Source organism: Heptranchias perlo, chromosome 16, assembly GCF_035084215.1.
Source record: "Heptranchias perlo isolate sHepPer1 chromosome 16, sHepPer1.hap1, whole genome shotgun sequence".
Classification (NCBI taxonomy): domain Eukaryota; kingdom Metazoa; phylum Chordata; class Chondrichthyes; order Hexanchiformes; family Hexanchidae; genus Heptranchias; species Heptranchias perlo.
In genome coordinates, this window is record NC_090340.1 from 9,140,645 (window position 1) to 9,162,033 (window position 21,389).

General features: G+C 43.0%; 1 protein-coding gene across 9 annotated transcripts in view; it reads left to right on the plus strand.

Annotated features, from left to right (window-relative positions):
* The window catches only part of cnot1 (CCR4-NOT transcription complex, subunit 1), a 182,845-nt gene that overhangs the window by 108,357 nt on the left and 53,099 nt on the right, over positions 1-21,389 (plus strand). For all 9 annotated transcript variants that reach the window (XM_067997627.1, XM_067997623.1, XM_067997626.1 and 6 more), the window contains exon 27: positions 13,274-13,351. In XM_067997627.1, the coding sequence (XP_067853728.1) occupies positions 13,274-13,351 (78 nt within the window). The remainder of the gene's footprint in view (positions 1-13,273; positions 13,352-21,389) is intronic.

The following is a 21,389-nucleotide window of genomic DNA, read 5'->3' on the forward strand; positions in this document are numbered from 1 at the left end:
GGTCTCATCTGACAGCTGTAGAGAGTATTCATAATCCTATTAATGAGTTGGTATATCAAAGAGGAGTTGTTACTTTAATTTACAATCAGGTCCAGATGGAATTGTAAAGGTAACATCAGCTGTATTTCTTTTGAGTTCCATTATTATGTCAAAAAATTAGAAATTAGTTCCAATCTTAAGCATGGCAGTGCAACCCTGGGGACTTTAAGTCTCTTTGCTTAGCATCAGTAATGGAGAGGCTACTGGTGTCTATTGTAAGAAAGGGATTTAGGGTCATCTGTAAAGGAAAAACTAAATGCAACATGGGTTCACAAAAGGAAAGTATCACAACTTTTATAAGGCTGTAACTGCATTTAACTTGAAGTCGGTGCTACTTTAATATTCAGATACCTTAATCCAACAAATATAGTGTTAAATCATCCCAGAGACCGTTAGGAATGTTTTCTTACAACTTAACTAGAATGCTTCCTGACAGAATTTCACAATTAAAAACTTTTAAAAACTTTTAAAAACTTTCAAACGAATGGCTGGAGGTACTATAGTTGCTTGAGTAATGCTTTTATCAATCTACTTTTCATGTTGCACAGAATACAACTATAATTGATTGAATAGGAGAATTGTGTTTAGGATGTGTAAGATTAAGTTACTTTTGCATTTCCAAACTCAGTGTATTTTATTAAAAATATATGCAGGATCTGGGTGTGAAATCTTTAGAATCTTGATCTCTACAATGCATTCCTTTACTGCGAAAAATACAGTGAAAGATTACCATTTATAACTTTATGATTTGTGATGTACTCATGTGAGCACAATTCCTTTCAGTTACAGAAGCAGGGACTTGATGTGAGAATCTTTCATCAGTTTCTATGTATTTAGCTTCCCTCTAGTCTCCTTTGTTGCACTTCTTTCTGAATCATCTGCCCAGATTGGAGACCAGGCCTTTATCATTGCAGTTTGGCAGTACAGTCTACTCTTAATTCGGAGTCAGTTCATTTGAATAACTGGCTCGTTCTATCGTAGTTTCGCACTTTACCCTGCCACAGAGCTACACATTCCTCGACATTATCATTGCATTTGACAAGGTCAATAGCATTACAGGCCTCACAGGAGGTGGCAGCGGAGCAGATGGTGCATCGTTTGCGGATCATTGCCACAGGCGCACACCACTGGGTTATTATGGTAGTAACCCCACTCCTGCATCATTACTTTTGAACGATCATTACCAGTGCCAAAGTGATTGAGATATTGCCAGATTGGCACACTTGCCTCATTATTAATTACTGGCTAATTCAGATGTGTTTTTTGAAAAAAAAATGACCTTGCACTGTCAGGGGTAGGCTATATGTGATTGAGTAGTCCCCTAACTTTGGTGTACCTTCCAGTGGAGTAGTATCTCCACATGCCACCACCCTATGGCTGAGATCAGAAACTCAGTGTGCGGAATTACAGGTAGCAACATACTTTCTCCCAATTTAGTCCACCCTATACTGTGTCACTTAACCTTGAGGACTAAGACAAGATGTACTGGAAGATTGGCTAATGTTCAAATTAACTTGTGCCAAATGACATAGCATTTAATGTAAAATTAATGGGTGTAGTTGGAAAAACTTGAGATCACTGTGCCAGTGGAGGTATGTTAGAGTTGATTTTGTGGGTGTGAACCATTCCTGTTTCAAATCTGTTGATTCACAAGTTTTGAAGCTATGTGAACGAAGGAAATGGGGGTGGCGGGCCGAGGAAGGAGAAAGGAATACAAAGTAAATTCACAAACTAATCTTGAAATGCCTTAGTCCCAAAATAAGACTTGCTCCTTTTACTGCATGTGTGCAAAAAATCTCATAATTCACAGATCTGCAATGCTTGTGAATCACCAGATTTGAGACCAGAATTGCCAGAGTATGTTTTCATAGGTGCTAGCTAAGTGGGTGCAATTTATATATGAATTGAGATGAAGGTCAGCAGGTTATTCAGTCATGGAGTTCCACAGTCTAATCCAATACTGGCCTTGCCTGCATGAATTTGTATTCACTTTGGTGCTCATTTTTACACACGCGTCATTTGCTGCAAGGTTCACTGGCCCGTAATCAGGAGTAGGAAATGAAGGCTGATTCTCTCTCCCTCTCCCTAACCAACAAGGAGTGAGGCTAACTATAGCACTCAAGCTGCTGCTCTGCTGCAACCAGCTAACTCACCATAGACCTTCTACTCTTCATGGCTTAGTGCTGTATCAAGCAGTATGTTTACCCCATAGACCCCTGTGCTCCATTTTTTTAAAAAAATGTGGGAATGCTACATTACTGTAAACAAAACAAAAAGGTTTTTAATTCTACTTTTGCTACAAATTCTGGATCTTCCTTACTATATGTATTTTGGATGCATCGCGTAATGCTTTACTGATGCAGCACTGCAGCTGCCCTCTCTACTAACACTTTAAGGAAATGAGGAGGTGCTTCTGCCTCTGGCAACACAAACAACCACTTGAAGTGCAGGCTGCCAACGGCAGCAGAGCTAGTGCAGCAACTTGAATAGTTGTTGCCAGTCGCTGTTCTTTCCGGCCACCAAAAGGCTGACTATGCCTAGCCTGGGCTGCCCAATACAGGCCACTGATGCAGCTTTCGTATTCTCATTGGTACTTAAATTAATTCTTTCTCTTTCACAGTGCCCCCCTCACCCACCCATCCCTGCCTCGCCTTCCTTGTCTCTCACTGGGCGCCACCTGTTCGCTCTCCTCTTGCCCCCACCTCTCTTCCCTGGTGTCTCCATTCTTGTCCCTGTCTCTCCCCCCACCCCTGCCATCCCTGTCTCTCCCCCCACCCCTGCCATCCCCTGATGCAGCTCCCACATTCTCATCAGCACTCAAATTCATTTTCTCCTCACCCCTCCCACCATCTCCTCTTACCCCTTTCCCATATCCCCCCTCTGCTAATCACCACTGCTTTCCTCTATCTTCCCCCCCCGCCCCCGCCCCCGCCCCCGTGTTCTCTCTTTCTCACTCACACTTACATTCACAATATAAATTGGGCAGTACACATTTCAGATCTGATATTTTAAAGTCCCATATAATATAAATTTGCTGCAAGGCAATGACTTATGTGTTTGACACCTTTAACAGATTTCATTACCTTTGTATACTGTGATTACCTATGAGATGATAAACAGTAGCGTGGTAAATGTTCGAATACTCAATTTCAAAATCAAAACAGTAATCTTTTAAAAATCCAGAGAGTTTGGGCTTTCCCGTAAATCATCCTGCTATCTAATTTGATTTTTAAACATCTTTATGCCACCATTTTTACTGCATTAAATGTAAATTGTTTTTCAGTATAAAGAGAAGCAGTGGAAACAGCTGGTATGGTAACGTAGTGGTTATATTAATCTACGGAATGAGAGTTCAAATCCCACCTTGGAAGCTTGAGAATTTGAACTCAGTTTCGATAAAAAGCTGGTATCAGCAAAAGTGACCATGAAGCTGTATGATTGTCGTAGAAACTCAACTGATTCACTAATGTCCTTTAAGGAAGGAAACCGTTCCCGGTCTGGTTTATATGTGACTCCAGTCCCGCACCAATGTGGTTGACTCTTGATTATCTTGCTGGGCCACTTCAGAGGGCACTCCTTTGTATCAAACCGTTAGAAAGGAAAACAAGATTAAAACCGGATGGACCACTTGGCTGCGACCTAGGCATTCCCAAGGTCAAGTCATGGGTTAGGGTGTCAGCAGTGGTAGGCGTAAGTGGGCAGCAATTTGGAGGTAGAAACATACGATCTTGGTAACGAACAAATGTGCGGCATAATGCTTAGCTTGGGGTCATACAGGCGCCAAAGTTACGCACCATTGTGTTTGGTCGGAGGGACCGTTGATGGAGTTTGGTGGTAGTATGTAGGTGCTAGAAGGTGGTGAAAAGGGTGACTTTAAATTTTGTTGACATTGAACTGAAGGAAATTGACTCATCCAAGACTTAATGGCAGTTGGGAAGTACAGTAGCAGTGTTTGAATCATTGGATGTCATTTGGCATACAGCTGATTCCATTCTTTCTGGTGATGTTGCCGAAGATTAGCATGCAAATGATGAATAGTAAGGGAGCAGGCAGTCCCAGGGCACACTGGAGGTGACTAAACCCCAGGATCGAGAAGAGAAAGTGTTTTGTGGAAATGTATTGCATGCACTGCACTGGGACAGACAGATGAACTGCCAAGGAGAGGAGGTGGAGAAAAGGTGACTGAGCAGTTGAGGAGGGACAGCAAATCATGATTAGTCACACAGGATATTCGTGACTTTGACCAGGATGGTGTGTAGAGGCAGGCTAAATACAGCATTGGAGAGACTGAGTGGTGAGAGAGGTAAGCAAGTTGTTAGGTAGCAAGGACATATTTGAGATCATTAAAGAGAAAGAATAGGCTGTGCATAGAGAAGATAATAGGTTTGAAAGTGAGTTTTTTTAAGGAAGGTGTCAATACAGGTTTCAAAATCAGTGGGTAAAGTGACATGATGGGGAATTTGATTGCTATCCATCTTCCAGACAATCAGTTGGGTCGGGGAAGGGTTGTAGGAGTGCAGGATTGGGGAGAGGTGAGGCCAAACCTACAGTGTTGCTGGGAGGAGGGCTGTGAGGAATAAATTTGGTTGTGGAGGTTGAGGGAAGCAAGGAGGGCACAGGAATGAGAGGTGTTGTAGAGCTAATGTAGATACAGGTTGAAGTCACCAAGGATAAGGAATTCAATGCCACGACTGAGTGAGGATAGAAGGGATATTGGCAGCATTACTGGATTGTTGCCATGCCATCACACAGCACATTGATGCCAAATGTCTTAGCACAACATTGCATTCCACCGCTTAATTGCCACGTCATTACACTAACTGGTGCCAGCCTGGAGAGGTCTGAACACAGTTTGACAAATTTAGCTGAATCTTGCAATTAGAAGGATCAGAAATTCAGAAAATGTTCGTTTTTTTTGAGACGGCAACAGAACACCTCGAGTGGAAAAAGATGTTAGTAAGGGTGATTATTAAGCGCGAAGTGCTCAGCAAGGTTACTGGTATGATAGGTGAAGTGCCATCGCAATTGTATACTTATAATTATCAGTGTACAAACTTACAAAGTATTGTAAATAGCATTACATCAGATTATTTAGTCAGGCAACAGAGTTCTTAATTGGTGTTCAAATAGAATGTTTCAATAAGCCTTAGTGTGAGTGCAGGGAATACAATCTGCATTGGATTCAGTTAATAGGAACTTCAGTGCAGTGTTTGTTCTTGCACAATTGGGCAGTGTTTTAGAAGGTTGAGAGCAGCATGTTGCTGCAAAATTCACTTGCTAAATATGCATGTTTGTTTTAGCAATTCATATGCTTTCACCATATATCACACCTATGATGGGTGTTGTCAGACAATGATATCTGTACACCAAATGCATGTTTTTTTTGGATCACATTGCTGCCATATTTCAATCTTTTAGATGAACAACTTTTGAATACGTCTGTACCAATAGGCTATTACATATTTCCACTTGAGACCTGGGTTGCGATTAGATTATAGGGGTTGGAAATATGCAGAATATTGCACCATTGGACTTGGGTGCATCGAGGCGCACTGTAGACGTTTTACCAGGTTTATGTTGAGCAACTGACAAATTGAGACCTTTTCGTTTTGTTAAAATTTTCTGTTGTCCTCTCCTAAGGATGCTTGCTCTTGCTGTGGTACAGCTTTGTGGTTGCAACACCTCCAAGTGGCCATTCTCAATGTGTGCACCTATGCAGTGAGTGTCAGCAAGCTATTTAACACTGAATGGCATTACAACTGAACTTGATCCTATCTTCGCCTGCTGCCCACGCATGAGCTCTTCCAGGCCAGGATCAATGCATAACTCAGGATCAGGAACTCTGATGTAACCCTGGGGGCACAGAGAACAATGTAATGCCCCACTGCTGTCCAGGCTGAACTCTCTGAAACTAAGGATCAAACTTGGGCCTGCTGATCTTTGTGGCTGTTTTGTGTTGTTTGTATAATAGATTTCTCACTGGCTCAAAGCTCCAATGGATTGTTGGTTTTGAGAATAAGTTCAGGTTCCCTCAAGCCATGGATACGATTGAAAAGAAAATACATGGAGTCCTATCAAACTACTGTTCATTTGGTGCAAACAAAACTGAATAAAACAAAACTTATGAAAAGAAACTCCAGTCACAGCTTCATCTATTAAGACTTTGTCGTGCACAGATTGTTATGGCACTTGGTTTTAATAGGTTAACTAGTCATGTGAACATATTGGTTGTTGCTAATTTGGATAGTGGTTCTAGGCAATCATTGTAGGTCTTGGTTTATGTATTTACATTGTGTGTGCAGTACTGTATTTATTTGGCACTCTTGCCTCCTGTTCCTCAGCATAGAATCATAGAAGTTACAACATGGAAACAGGCCCTTCGGCCCAACGTGTCCATGTCGCCCAGTTTATACCACTAAGCTAGTCCCAATTGCCTGCACTTGGCCCATATCCCTCTATACCCATCTTACCCATGTAACTGTCCAAATGCTTTTCAAAACACAAAATTGTACCCGCCTCTACTACTGCCTCTGGCAGCTCGTTCCAGACACTCACCACCCTTTGAGTAAAAAAATTGCCCCTCTGGACCCTTTTGTATCTCTCCCCTCTCACCTTAAATCTATGCCCCCTCGTTATAGACTCCCCTACCTTTGGGAAAAGATTTTGACTATCTACCTTATCTATGCCCCTCATTATTTTATAGACTTCTATAAGATCACCCCTTAACCTCCTACTCTCCAGGGAAAAAAGTCCCAGTCTATCTAACCTCTCCCTATAAGTCAAACCATCAAGTCCCGGTAGCATCCTAGTAAATCTTTTCTGCACTCTTTCTAGTTTAATAATATCCTTTCTATAATAGGGTGACCAGAACTGTACACAGTATTCCGAGTGTGGCCTTACTAATGTCTTGTACAACTTCAACAAGACATCCCAACTCCTGTATTCAATGTTCTGACCAATGAAACCAAGCATGCCGAATGCCTTCTTCACCACCCTATTCACCTGTGACTCCACTTTCAAGGAGCTATGAACCTGTACTCCTAGATCTCTTTGTTCTATAACTCTCCCCAACGCCCTACCATTAACGGAGTAGGCCCTGGCCCGATTTGATCTACCAAAATGCATCACCTCACTTTTATCCAAATTAAACTCCATCTGCCATTCATCAGCCCACCGGCCCAATCTATCAAGATGTTACTTTTCTTCTTCCTGGCCTTCCAGCCATTTGCACCATATGTTACTAAAAAAAGGTCTGAGTCTGTTACTAATGAATTGTTTTGCGGCCAATCCCCCTGTAGCACTTGGGCGATCTCGTCTTGGTCTCTGTCACTTTTCACCTGTTAGCAATCCCTGACGTGCAGCAGTGGACCAAATGAAGAAAAAAATCCTGTGGCACTGAACAATAAAATTTTAATAGAAATGTTAGGTGAAAATGCACTTTACCATTCTGCTTGGAACCACGTGCACTCTGAATCAGCACAGATGTTGAGGTGGCTGTATGCACTGCTGTATGTGACAGCGATTCATACTCCACCGTCCGCTGGAAGATTGTTTACTTAACACATTTGGAATAACTCTGCAAATTGGCTGCTGCGTTTCCTACATTACAATAGTGAGTATACTTCAAAAATCAATAATTGGCTGTAAAGCGCTTTGGGACACCCTGAGGTCGTGAAAGGCGCTATATAAATGCAAGTCTGTCTTTCTAAATGGCCACGTAGCCAGAAAGCACTACTTGAACTGTGATCTTTAGGGCCTTTTACATTATCAGCCAGGTCTCTTAGATAGTGGACTGAGTGTGCAGTCCTCTCAAATCTACTTTGAATCATGCTGGCAGTCTCACTGTCAACTGGCTATAAAGGAAAAAATTCAAGTGCAAGGCAACCCTGCGCGGAGTATTGAAGTCATGATGTTTCTTCGTGATATTAGTACGAAGATAATAACTGCAATTGTGCAGGAAGACCCAGTGAAAAGCTTTCTTCCTTGCCACTGGTCTTAAAAAAAAAATTGATGTGATGCTGACTTTGGGCAGCCCATGCTATGGCGGCTAATGGCTAAAAAGTTATCTAAGAGTACCATATAATCCTGCAGTAAATATGGCCTTTTGAGCAATTTAGTACAACAACCTACATTTATGTAGCTCCTTGAGTGGAGAAAAATATCCCAAAGCGTTTTGCAGAGGCATGAAGACAGTATTAGGAGAACTGACCAAAAGCTTGGTCAAAGAGGTGAGTTTTAAAGAGGGCCTTAAAAAAGGAAAGGGAGGGGGGTTATATAGGGAGTGAATTCCAGCCATGGGGCTGGCAGCCATGCCTTTAGCCGCCTATGTATAACAAACTGATGGGAGATGCACAAGGTGCTGGAGTGAGATGAAGCGAGTTTGTGCAGGGGATGTTGTTGCGAAGAGATCACCGGGATAATTGGGGGACGGCCATAATGGGATTTAAACACAAGAACAAGAATTTTAAATTTCTGGCATTGGGGAATGAGGCCCACTGTAGGTCAGTGAGGTCAGGAGTCTTGGGCGAGCAGGATTCTGTATGGGATAGGATATGGATAGCAGAGTTTTGGGTGAGCTGGAGTTTGAAGATACAGGATGGCCTTCCAGCCAGTGGAGCACTTGAGCAATTAAATCTGGAGGGGACAAAGGCAATTAAAAGGGTTTTGGCAGTAGATGGGCTGGGTAGAGGCAAAGGCGGGCGATATGAGAGGTGAAAGTAGGTTTGTCTTTGTGATGGATAAATATTGGGGTTAGAAGACGAGTTAGAGGTTGAACAGGTTGCCAAGTTTACAAACTGCCCGAGGAAGTGCCCAGGGAGTTGGCTTTGGTGGCGAGGGTACTGAGTTTATAGTGGGGCCCAGGATGACAGCTTTTGTCATCCCAATGTTTCACTGGAGGAAGTTATGACTCATCCAAGTCTGAATGTCGAATAAGCAGTCCCAACAGCACAGAGGCAAAGGGATGAGAGAGACTACGCATTTCAGGACCTTTGAGAGGCAAGGGAGGTTGGAGGTGGGAAACAGTGAACGAGGCCAGGGATATTTTGAGAGGGATGATTGTGGTTTAGAAGGTGGGGGGTAACAGCACCAGTACGCACCTATTTTTTTTCTCTGTCTCTCTGCCCCTCTCTGCCTGTCTCCCTCTCCCCCTCCCTCTGTCTCTCTGTGTCTCCCTCTCCCCCTCCCTCTCTCTCTGTGTCTCCCTCTCCCCCTCCCTCTGTCTCTCTGTGTCTCCCTCTCCCCCTCTCTCTGTGTCTCCCTCTCCCCCTCCCTCTGTCTCTCTGTGTCTCCCTCTCCCCCTCCCTCTGTCTCTCTGTGCCTCCCTCCCTCTCTGTCTCTCTGTGCCTCCCTCCCTCTCTGTCTCTCTGTGCCTCCCTCCCTCTCTGTCTCTCTGTGCCTCCCTCCCTCTCTGTCTCTCTGTGCCTCCCTCCCTCTCTGTCTCTCTGTGCCTCCCTCCCTCTCTGTCTCTCTGTGCCTCCCTCCCTCTCTGTCTCTCTGTGCCTCCCTCCCTCTCTGTCTCTCTGTGCCTCCCTCCCTCTCTGTCTCTCTGTGCCTCCCTCCCTCTCTGTCTCTCTGTGCCTCCCTCCCTCTCTGTCGTTCCACCCCCTCCTCCTCCTCCCCCCCCCCCCCCCCCCCCCCCAAGTCTCACTTATGGTACAACCGTTGGAAATTGACAATACCAGCTAGGGTCTAAGTACAAAATTCCAAGAAAATATAGATTTAAAATGAAAGTTGTTAACTTGTGGATTACAGTCCCTGCTACACACTAGTACTAGCATTTTTGTAAAAACTAATGGATGCACGAGAAAAGAGCAAGGCTGGTGCAATGGCCCTTGTGTTGGAACCAGACAACTGCTCAATATGCTGAGCGACTGTCTTTGCCACAAAAACAATCGAGAAACCGGGTAACTTTTGTTTAAGCCGTTGAAACAAGAGGGGCAAAAAGGATAGGGTAAAGTGCTGTGTAGACAGCTTTTAAACTGGAGCAATTGACTTGTAAATGCAACCTTTGAAAGTGCAGTGCAAGAGGAAACCTAATGTCACCCTGTGCTGGATTCCGGCCTGTAACTCTACAACAGCTGTTGGCTGCAAAAGGGACAGAAACTAGCTGCTTCCCTTTTTCAGTTGGTTTTACCCAGTAAACTTATAGCGGTTATTCTACACACTGAGGGCTGGAATCTTGGTAATTTGCAAGCAGTTCCAATTCACTGGGTGCAGTATGGTAGCCGAGAACCATTAAGCTGTGATTGAGACATGTAAAGGGTGCAAGAGAGAAACTGAAAATGATTTCCAGGCTTGGGACAATCAGCTGGAGAGAAAAGCTCTAAGCTCAATTTTCCTAGAAAAAAGGATTTTAGAAAGGGACGGGGGAAGGAGGAGAAGAGCATGTCTGAAGTATTTAAAATGAGCAAAGGTTCCTCTGAAGCTGGTAAGTTCTTCTGGGTGCAAACCTGCAGTTTTCAGCTGGGAGTTTATAGAATAAAATGCCGCAAAAGGAGTGCAAAATCCTGTTTCTAGCATTTGTGGAAAGGATGGATGGGTTCTTGGTTTGGAAGGGACTAGAGCGATATGGGTTCACATCTGTGGCAAGAGGGTTCTAAGACTAGACTTAGAATGAGCTGGATCAACGCAACAACCTTTTTCTGATTCAGTGGTGACCCAGTTTAAAAATATATTTCTTTGGTCAGACGGGTGTCGTTTGACCCTTGGACTTGCGGGAACCCATCGCCATGCTTAAAAGTCTTCAAACCAATCCATTAAGATATCTGCACAGATAAAATTTCTTTCCACCTGAACGTGGAGTGCACGTGCTCTTCCTGTTGGGACAAACACTCCAGTAAATCCAGAGAGCTTAGGTGCAGCTTGGCAAGAACCAAAGTTTAAGACTCCCAAGTGTGCACAAGGGTGCTGATGAGGTTTAATGAGCTAAAACTATGCAGCTTACAAGAACAGAGCTTTTGGTAAACATCCTGCTGCTGGTCGAGCCAGGCTACCTTACCTATTGGGCTGTTGGCTGGCAGGTTATCTGGAGCTGATTGGGAAGAATTCTGGCTCCCAGTTACTGGTCTACCGTTCCAGGTCCCGTTAATAGTTCAGGTTGGCTGGTCAGCCTTCAACATTGCTTAGTTCAGGCATCAGATTAACGAGTCTGCCATGGGCATGGGGTGACTTTGTTCCAATCTAGATGTTGACATTGCCTAAGATATCATCTTGGAGCCACAAAGACCCTGCTTCCCTCTCAAAGGGAGGGTAGTTACTAGCTGGTCAGACAACTGATGAGCCTGGGTTTAAGCTCTTGCAAGGCAGAAAGCAGGTATCTTGAATTCCACATGCAAGAGCACAGCTCACCATGCATTGTGAGAGTGCGCATCGCCACCAACCTCCATGTTTCAGAGATTCTGGGTGTGTCCCACTTGCATTGAATCAGACGCTGCAGAGTTTGAATGCATTTTTAATAGCAGTGGGATCAGGTATCTATGATTATACAGCTCGTGCAACTGCATGGAGTGCTGATCATTGGCCTCCAACTGCCACTGAAGTCTTGGAGTTGAAATTAAATGAGGGGGCAGCAGGTTCCCTGAGTGGTATTTTAAAAAAAAACTTCTAAAATATCAGCTGTGCACCAGCTGTAATTGTACCGCAGTAGCTGTGAGACACCACCTTTTGGGTGGACTCATTGCTGACACCATACAGTATTGCTTTACACTACACGGGTATTAAATTTTTTTTGCAGCTGTGAAGCCTTGACTTGTATGGTGAGTGAATGAATGTTACTGCGGGAGGAGGAGCAGGACATTTTTTTTTCTGAAGTTGTGGCTTAAAGGTTACTGTTGGGGCTTGAATTATTGAATGGATTCTAATTTCATCTTCCAGGGAATCTTTTAACTATTTTGTACATTTTGGGTCTTGCAGGAATGGAATGTTTTTTTAAAAATAAAATCCGTAACCCACCAGGGTTGCACCTCCTGGGGGTTCAGCTGGGAGAGTTCATAGGTCACCATTTCCATGGTCAGTATGTTGCACAGTTCCTAGGGATATTCATTTGGGCTGCAGATAATTGTCAGTGCGTGGCTATTGTCTTTGCCCACCTACGATTTTTTTTTACATCTTTGAATTTTTGTTGTGCTGAATAAGATGAGAGCTATTGGAGCTGGGCAGTGGAACAGTTTCCACTGTGAACACCCAGTATCAAGCCCTCCTAGCGAAGAAATACCACACCTGGATGTACAGTAAAGATCTGTGTGCGGTGACCTAGCAATAGCCCTTTATGCCAATGTCAGAAGAGCACTCTCTACTAACACAATGGTGACCAAGCCGTTTCTCGTACCAGCCATCCTTTTGGCCACCTCTCAGTCACCTCTCAGTGATATGAATGCCAAATGGTAGGCACTTTTGTAATACAGGCGTCTGCCACTCTGAACTGAAGCTAGACTGCATAAATACTTCTATGCAAGACCCGAACAGTCGGGAGACTTTAATTCCATCATAAACTGGATTTGAGTCTTAATACCAAGGGTGACTGTACAATTTGCCCAACCTAACTCACTGTGGTATCCAATCCCCCAGCCCACCCATGTTTTAAAATAGTGTTTCACGTAAATTGGGGAAAAAAATGATATATTGGTTGGTAGTGGTGTTGCAGTATTAGTTTCTTTTCTGCCAACAGTGCTAATGAAAGCACACTGGTGCTTTCAGCAGAATATGCTCTCATCAGATGATCTAAGTGCTACACCTATCTCTATTCATACATTTATAGTGTGAGATTGATTGCTGAAGTATTTCCCCTACGTAGTACAATCTCGGATTAATGAAAACCAAACCTGGATTGCACATCTATCAAAAAGTTAAAATGCTTCTTCAGACCTGAGACTTGACAATGTGACTAGTCCCTTCTGGAAAAAAAGTGAAACATCTGTAAATTGAGGGGCGCAATTAGGTGACAGTCAGTGGGCCAACCCTCTAATCAGCATTTTTCTCCACAGCGATGTCTGCTGTGCAGTTCTAGGAATGTGCAGAATGGAGGCCAGCAGTAAAACATTGGAAGCTGCTTTCCTACACCTTTTCAGTTGCTAGTTACAGTGCAGTGTTAATTTGGTTGGGGAATGCTGTGGGGGGAAAAAATACGAAGAAATTTGCTGCCTTTTAATTTTTGGATCAAAAAATCTGAGTTTCTCAATATTCTGTGGCACTGTACAAATGTTTTCTTATTTGGTGAACTGTGTTGTATCTATAGGTTTTTAGGCCTCCAAATCCTTGGACAATGGCCATCATGAATGTATTAGCAGAGCTGCATCAAGAGCATGACTTGAAGGTAAGGCCCTTCTGATTTGTACTAACTGCATGGAACTCATTGCCACCAGAGATTACACCGTGGTTCCATTAAAACACAGCTCATGCAAATTAATTCCATTATTGCTGAGAGACAGTTGAGTGTTAGTGTTAAAATTATCTCTTGATAATTTTGTATAAAACACAAAAACGAATATGTTTTGATACCTGTATTTTAAAAGTCGACAGATTAAATTTTCATGCAATGTGTTCTTGAAGAAACCTTTGTGGGAGGAGGAGTGGTGATAAATAAGCAGGAAGTCTTCTACAGAAGGGTACAGGCCTTGTGGAGATATGGTTTAAAATCCAAAAGTGTTTTGTGTCAAGTTCCATTTCCCCTACTTCATTTTTGTTTTCTCAAAAATCAAGTGCCGTATAACCTGACATTTTACTACGGTGTTAATGCTGAATGTATGCATTTTAAAACTCTCGCTAAATTTTGTTTCTATTCTGTCTAAAATCCATTGTCGTAAATTTGCACCCTTTGAATGTGACCAAAGCCTATTTTACCAGTCTGATGTCTAATACGGATGATATCAAGGAAATTATCTGCCACAGGTCAAACTTACAACTGCAGCCTCCAGCTTTCTGGTGGTACTGCTTAATAACGCTTGCCAAAATAGTTTATGTTTGATATTAAAGACTAATTTAGTGAGTAAGAAAGTTACAAAAGGTCCAAACATGAAATGGAGATTGACTTACTTTGCCCTCACAGCCAATTGTTAGGACAGCACTGTGTGCAATAGTTCAGTTAAGTATGCCAGTCTGCCCTAAAAGGCACATGCTGCCACTGTCCCTTTAATCCCATGTGCTTTCATTTTGCTTACAAGTCTATTATGTGATGCTTTATCAAATGCCTTTTGAAAGTCCATATACACACATCAACCGTACTACCCTCATCAACCCTCTCTGTTACTTCATCAAAGAACTCAGCAAGTTAGTCAAATGCCATTTTCCTTTAACAAATGTGTGCTGACTTTCATTTATTAGCCCATACTTTTCCGAGTGCCAATTAATTTTGTCCCGGATTATTGTGTGTCATAGTTTCCCTACCATTAGGCTGACTGGCCTGTAATTGCCGGGCTTATCTCTTCCCTTTTTTGAGCAGGGTTGTAACATTTGCAATCCCCCAACACCGTCCCCAAATCTAAGGAGGTTTGGAAGATTGTGGCCAGAGCCTCTGCAATTTCCACCCTTCCGTCAGCAAAGTAGGATGCATCCCACCTGGACCGGGTGACTTTTCTACTTTGAGTACTGCCAATCTTTTAAGTACTTCCTCTTTATCTATTTTTATCCTATCCAATATCGCTACTACCTCCTCCTTTACTCCTACAATGGCAGCATCCTCTTCTCTGGTGAAGACAGATGCGATGTAGCCATTTAGTACCTCAGCCATGCCCTCTACCTCCACAAGGATATCTCCTTTTTGTCCCTAATCGGTCCCACCCTTCCTTTGACTACCCTTTTACTATTTTTATGTTTATAAAAGATTTTTGGGTTCCCTTTTATGTTAGCCACTAATCTATTCTCATACTCTCCCTTTGCCCCTCATTCCTTTTTTTTTAGATCTCCTCTGTACTTTCTGTATTCAGCTGCCTTCTCTACTGTATTATGAACCTTGCATTTGCCATAAGCCGCCTTTTTCTGTTTCATTTTAATCTCTATATCTTTAGTCATCAAGGGAGCTCGAGCCTTGGATGCCCTTTCTTTCCCCCTCGTAGGGATGTGTCTACTCTTGTACCCGAACCAACTCCTCCTTGAAAACCTCCCTATTGTTCAATTACTGTTTTGCCTACCAATTTTTGATTCCAATCCACCTGGGCAAGATCCCTTTTTAACTCACTGAAATTAGCCCTCCTCCAGTTAAGTACTTTCACTTTGAATGTTGAATGGCGGAGCAGGCTCGAGGGGCCGATTGGCCTACTCCTGCTCCTATTTCTTATGTTCTTATGTTCCTTGTCCTTTTCCATAACTTTTCAAAACCTAATGATATTATGATCAATGTTCCCCAAATGCTCCCCCACTGAAACATGCTCCACCTGCCCCACTTCATTCCCCAGAACTAGATCCAGTACTGCTTTCTCCCTCATTGGGCTGGAAACACACTGTTCCAGAAAATTCTCTTGTACACATTTCAGGAATTCCTCCCCCTCTTTACCCTTGACACTGTTACTGTCTCAATCTATATTGGGATAATTGAAGTCCCCCATTATCACTAGTCTATAGTTCAAGCATCTTTCTGTAATTTACCTGCAAATTTGCTCCTCTATCTCCTTCCCACTATTTGGTGGCCGATAGTAGCATATTAGCTCCTCTATTGTCTCTTAATATAACCAAATAGATAATGTCTTTAACCCCTCAACTACGTCATCCCTTTCCAGTGCTGTAATAGTTTCTTTGATCAATACTGCCATCCGCCCTCCTTTTCTTTCCTTCTCTATCTTTCCTGAATACCTTGTAGCCAGGAATATTAAGTGCCCAATCTTCCCCTTCTTGAGCCAGGTCTATGTAATTGCCACTATATCATAGTACCATTTGGAGACTTATGCCTGTAGCTCACCTATCTTATTTACCAGGCTATGTGCATTTATGCACATGCACTCTAAACTTATCTTAGACTGCCTCGCATTTGCCCCCTGTCGGCTCCCTCCTATTTCTGAACTCTTCTTTGCTCTAGTGCTATTTGTCCCTCCCAGTCCTCTGTGCACCTGTTTAACCTCCCCGGTGCTGGGTAAAACAAATGAATGTGTGTCATTTTTATCTTTGTAGTATCATAGTAGGTTCAGCACAGGAGAAGGCCATTTGGCCCAACATGCCTGTGCCGGCACTTTGAATGAAAGAGCTATCCAATTAGTCCCATTCCCCTGCTCTTTCCCCATAGCCCTGTAAACTTTTTCCCCTTCAAGTATTTATCCAGTTCCCTTTTGAAAGTTACTATTGAACCTTTCAGATCATACAACTCGCTGCGTTTTTTAAAAAAAAAGTGTTTCCTCATGTCTCCTGGTTTTTTTGCCGATCACCTTAAATCTGTGTCCTCTGGTTACCGACCCTTCTGCCTCTGGAAACAGTTTCTCCTTATTTACTCCGTCAAAACAGTTCATGATTTTGAACACCTCTATCAAATCTCCTCTTAACCTCCTCTGCTCTAAGGCGAACAACCCCAGCTTCTCCAATCTCTCCACATAACTGAAGTCCTTCATCCCAGGTACCATTCTGGTAAATCTCTTCTGCACCCTCTCTAAGGCCTTGACATCCTCCCTAAAGTGTGGTGTCCAGAATTGAACACAGTACTCTGGCTTTGGTTTAACCAGTGTTTAGCATAACTTCCTTGCTTTTGTACTCTATAATTCTATTAATAAAGCCCAGGATTCCATATGCTTTTTTAACAAGCTTCTCAACTTGTCCTGCCACCTTCAAAGATTTGTGCACATATACTTCCAGGTCTCTCTGTTCCTGCACCCCCTTTAAAGTTGTACCATTTAGTTTATATTGTGTCTCCTCATTCTTCCTACCAAAATGTATCACTTCACGCTTCTCTGCATTAAATTTCATCTGCCATGTGTCTGCCCATTTCACCAGTCTGTCTATGTCCTCCTGAGGTCTGTTACTGTCCTCCATATTGTTTACTACGTTTCCAAGTTTCGTGTCATCTGCAAACTTTGAAATTACACCCTCTATGCCCAAGTCCGGGTCATTAAATATATCAGAAAGGGTAGTGGTCCTAATCCTGAACCTTGGGGAAAACCACTGTATACTTCCCTCCAATCCGAAATACATCTTATTTTAGTATTTTCCCACATATTGTTATGCTTGGAATTTGGAAATCATTGTTATTTTCATAGGCCTAAATCTGTAGTGCAATAAGATACCTACTCTGAAAGGGTCTGTTGATGTCCCCATTAAAAGGATGCACCTGCCTAGATAGTTTTTATTGCTCTGACAGTAGCAGGTATAGGTGCATACAAATATATCTGGTGGAAAGCTGATTTGTTTTAAAAGTAAACTTGTTGACCATTGAGAACTCCAAAAACCATGCGCATTTATCACATCATTTAGGCGCCCTGTCTCATTTGAACTTGAGACGTGCTGGTTTTTAATCTGTAATATTTGGAGGTTATTTTTAATAATTGGCCACTTGAGTGAGTTACCAGACGGATATAGCCTCTTGCCATGGAACCATACAGCTGTATTGATTGCCATTTTCAAGAGAGGGAAGATTAGGGGGAAAGTTGAGGGGGGTGTGTATTTATAAAAAGCCCAGGGTGGGTGGTTTTAACATCCATGTGCCATGTTGGGAGAGTAGAAACCAACTGGAATGTTGTGACCTGGTTAAACTACTAGAATTCATTTCACTGCAGTCTGGGTCCTCAGAGTCTTGTAATGGCACATGGAATCATCAAATCAACATTAGTGCTCAAAATTATGAGGAGTTTTGATAGAGTTGATAGGGGGAAGCTGTTTCCACTGGCTGGAGGGTCGGCAGAATCATAGAATGGTTACAGCACAGAAGGCCCCCATTCGGCCCATTGAGCCCGTGCCGGCTCTTTGTAAGAGCAATCCAGTTAGTCCCATTCCCAGGACTCTTTCCCCATAGCCCTGCAAATTTTTCCCCTTCAAGTATTTATCCAATTCCTTTTTGAAAGCCACGATTGAAACTGTTTCCACCACCATTTCAGGCAGCGCATAAGAGATCATAACTATTCGCTGCGTATAAAGGTTTTTCCTTATGTCGCCTTTGCTTCTTTTGCCAATCACCTTAAATCTGTGTTCTTTGGTTCGCGACCCTTCCGCCAATGGAACTATTTCTCTTTATTTACTTTATCTAAACCCTACATGATTTTGAATACTTCTATCAAATGTCCTCTTAACCTTCTCTGCTCTAAGGAGAACAACCCAAGCTTCTGCAGTCTAGCCACGTAACTGAAGTCCCTCATCTCTGGATCCATTCTAGTAAATTTTTTCTGCACCCTCTAAGGCCTTCACGCCCTTCCTAAAGTGCGGTGCCCAGAATTGGACACAATACTCCAGTTGTGGCCGAAGCAATGTTTTGTAAAGGTTCATCATAACTTGCATAACCAGAGGACATAGATTTAAAATAATTGGCAAAAAAAAATCCAGAGGGGTAATGAGAATTCTTTTTAACGCAGTGAATTATGATTATCTCGAATGCACTGCCTGAAAGGAAGCAGATTCAATAATCCCTTTCAAAAGGGAGTTCGATATATAGTGAAAAGGAGAAATTTGCAGGGGTATGGAGAAAGAGCTGGGGAGTGGGACTAACTGGGTAGCTCTTTCAAAGAGCCGGCACAGGCATAATGGGCTGAATGGCCTCCTGTGCTGTATGATTCCATGATCAACATCTGGTGATTCTATTTCCTTTTAACCATTATAAGCACAGCGAAGTTAAAATGATTGGAATAAAATGGTGGCTGCAGTCATGAAGTAGCTGCATGTATACATACATACTGCCACTATTTTGCATGGCGAAGAATTTTCAGCCAACCTACAGCCAAGGAGAGTGAAGCTGCTGTTGACCATTTCACTGGTAATCGCTTTAAAAGTGCCACCTAACCAGGTAGGGCACCCACCAAATCATGTCTTAGCCATGAACCAGTCTCTGTTGGTTAACTATAAGAGATAGGAGCAGGATTAGGCCATTCGACCCCACGAGCCTGCTCCGCCATTTAATGAGGTCATGGCTGATCTGATTTTTACCAACTCCACTTTCCTGCCCTTTCCCCATATCCTTTGACTCCCTTGCTGATCAAAAATTTGTCTAACTCAGCGTTGAATGTATTTAATGACTCAGCCTCCACAGCTTTTTGGGGTGAAGAATTCCAAAGATTCACGACCCTCTGGGAGAAGAAATTCCTCCTCATTTCCATCTTAAACGGGCGACCCCTTATTCTGAGACTATGCCCCCTAGGTTTAGATTCTCTCATGAGGGGTAATATCCTCTCAGCATCTACCCTATTGAGTCCCCTCAGAATCTTGTATATTTCAATAAGATCTCCTCTCATTCTTCTAAACTGCAATGAGTATAGACCCAACCTGTTCAATCTTTCCTCATAAGACTACCCTTTCGTACCCGGAATCAACCTAGTGAACCTTCTCTGAACTGCCTCCAATGCAAGTTTGTCCTTCCTTAAATAAGGGCACCAGAACTGTACGCAGTAATACAGATCTCACCAGCACCCTGTACAGTTGTAGCATGACTTTCCTGCTTTTATACTCCATCCCCTAGAAATAAAGGCCAATATTCCATTTGATTTCCGGATTACCTGCTGCATCTTTTGTGACTTTTTGTGTTTCATATATGAGGACACCCAGATCCCTCTGTACCGCAGCATTTTGTAGTATTTCTCCATTCAAATAATATTTTGCTTTTTTATTTTTCCTCCCAAAGTGGATGACTTCACATTTTCCCACATTATATTCCATCTGCCATATTTTTGCCCATTGGCTTAACCTGTCAATATCCCTTTGCAGACACTTTGTGTCCTCATCGCAACTTGGTTTTCCACCTATCTTCGTACCATCAGCAAATTTGGCCACAAGACACTGTTCCTTCACCCAAGTCATTGATATATATTGTAAATAGTTGAGCCCCCAGCACTGATCCCTGCGGCACCCCACTAGTTACAGATTGCCATTTTGAAAATGACCCTTTTAAGGGATGATTTACCCCAGGAATTAAGTGTGCCTGTCAGTCGACCTCTCATCCCTATCTGACCAAGCTCAGTTGGAAATTACTCTTATGTATGTATGATGATTCAGTGTCCTTGCTGGTAGCGGTCTCAGTACTGCTTCCTCCAGTCAAAGAACTATGGATACAGCTGGAATGAGGCCTTGTGTACAGCAGAGTGGAGGATTAAGAGCTGAAGGGCTTTTTCCAATGGTATAATGGCTATGATGAATGCTATTTGCGTGTGGAGTCTGCACTTGCAGTACGTAGCACAACATTCATTCACCCTTTCCACGAAATCAGTTATTGCTGTCATCCCACTGGAGAAAAATGGAAGAAATGTGTGTTTTGAATGGTGGCTGATCTTCTCTCGTGTTTCTGGGCCATGAATCATAGAAAATTTACGGCACAGAAGGAGGCCATTCGGCCCATGATGTCCGCGCCAGCTGAGAAACGAGCCACCCAGCCTAATCCCACTTTCCCGCATTTGGTCCGTAGCCCTACAGGCCACTGCTCTTCAGGTGCACATCCAGGTATTTTTTAAATGAGTTGAGGGTTTCTGCCTCTACCACCCTCTCAGGCAGTGAGTTCTAGACCCCCACCACCCTCTGGGTGAAAAGCTTTTTCCTAATTTCTGCTCTAATCCTTCGACCAATCACTTTTAATCTAAGTCCCCTGGTTATTGACCCCTCCGCTAAGGGAAATAGGTCCTTCCTATCCACTCTATCTAGGCCCTTCATAATTTTGTACACCTCAATCAAAGCACCCCTCAGCCTCCTCTATTCCAAGGAAAACAACCCCAGCCTATCCAATCTGTCATCATAGCTAAAATTCTCCAGTCCTGCCAACATCCTCGTAAATCTCCTCCACACCCTCTCTAGTGCAATTACATCCTTCCTGTAATGTGGTGACCAGAACTGTACGCAGTACTCGAGCTGTGGGCTAACTAGTGTTTTATACAGTTCCAGCATAACATCCCTGCTTTTATATTCTATTGTAAACAATTTTACAACACCAAGTTATAGTCCAACAATTTTATTTTTAATCCCACAAGCTTTCGGAGGCTTCCTCCTTCCTCAGGTGGTGTGGAAATTACATTTTCGAATCCTTCGCATTTTAAAATCACAGGACAATGCCTGGTGATTACTGCCCGTTGCCAAGGCAATCACAGTGAGCAGACAGAAAGGTGTCACCTAAAAAGGCCACCGAATATACAAACCCCCAAAAAAAGAAGAGAGAGAGAGATAAGGAAGACAGTCAATGACCCGTTATATTAAAAACAGATAACATTTGTTCGCTGGTGGGGTTACGTGTAGTGTGACATGAACCCAAGATC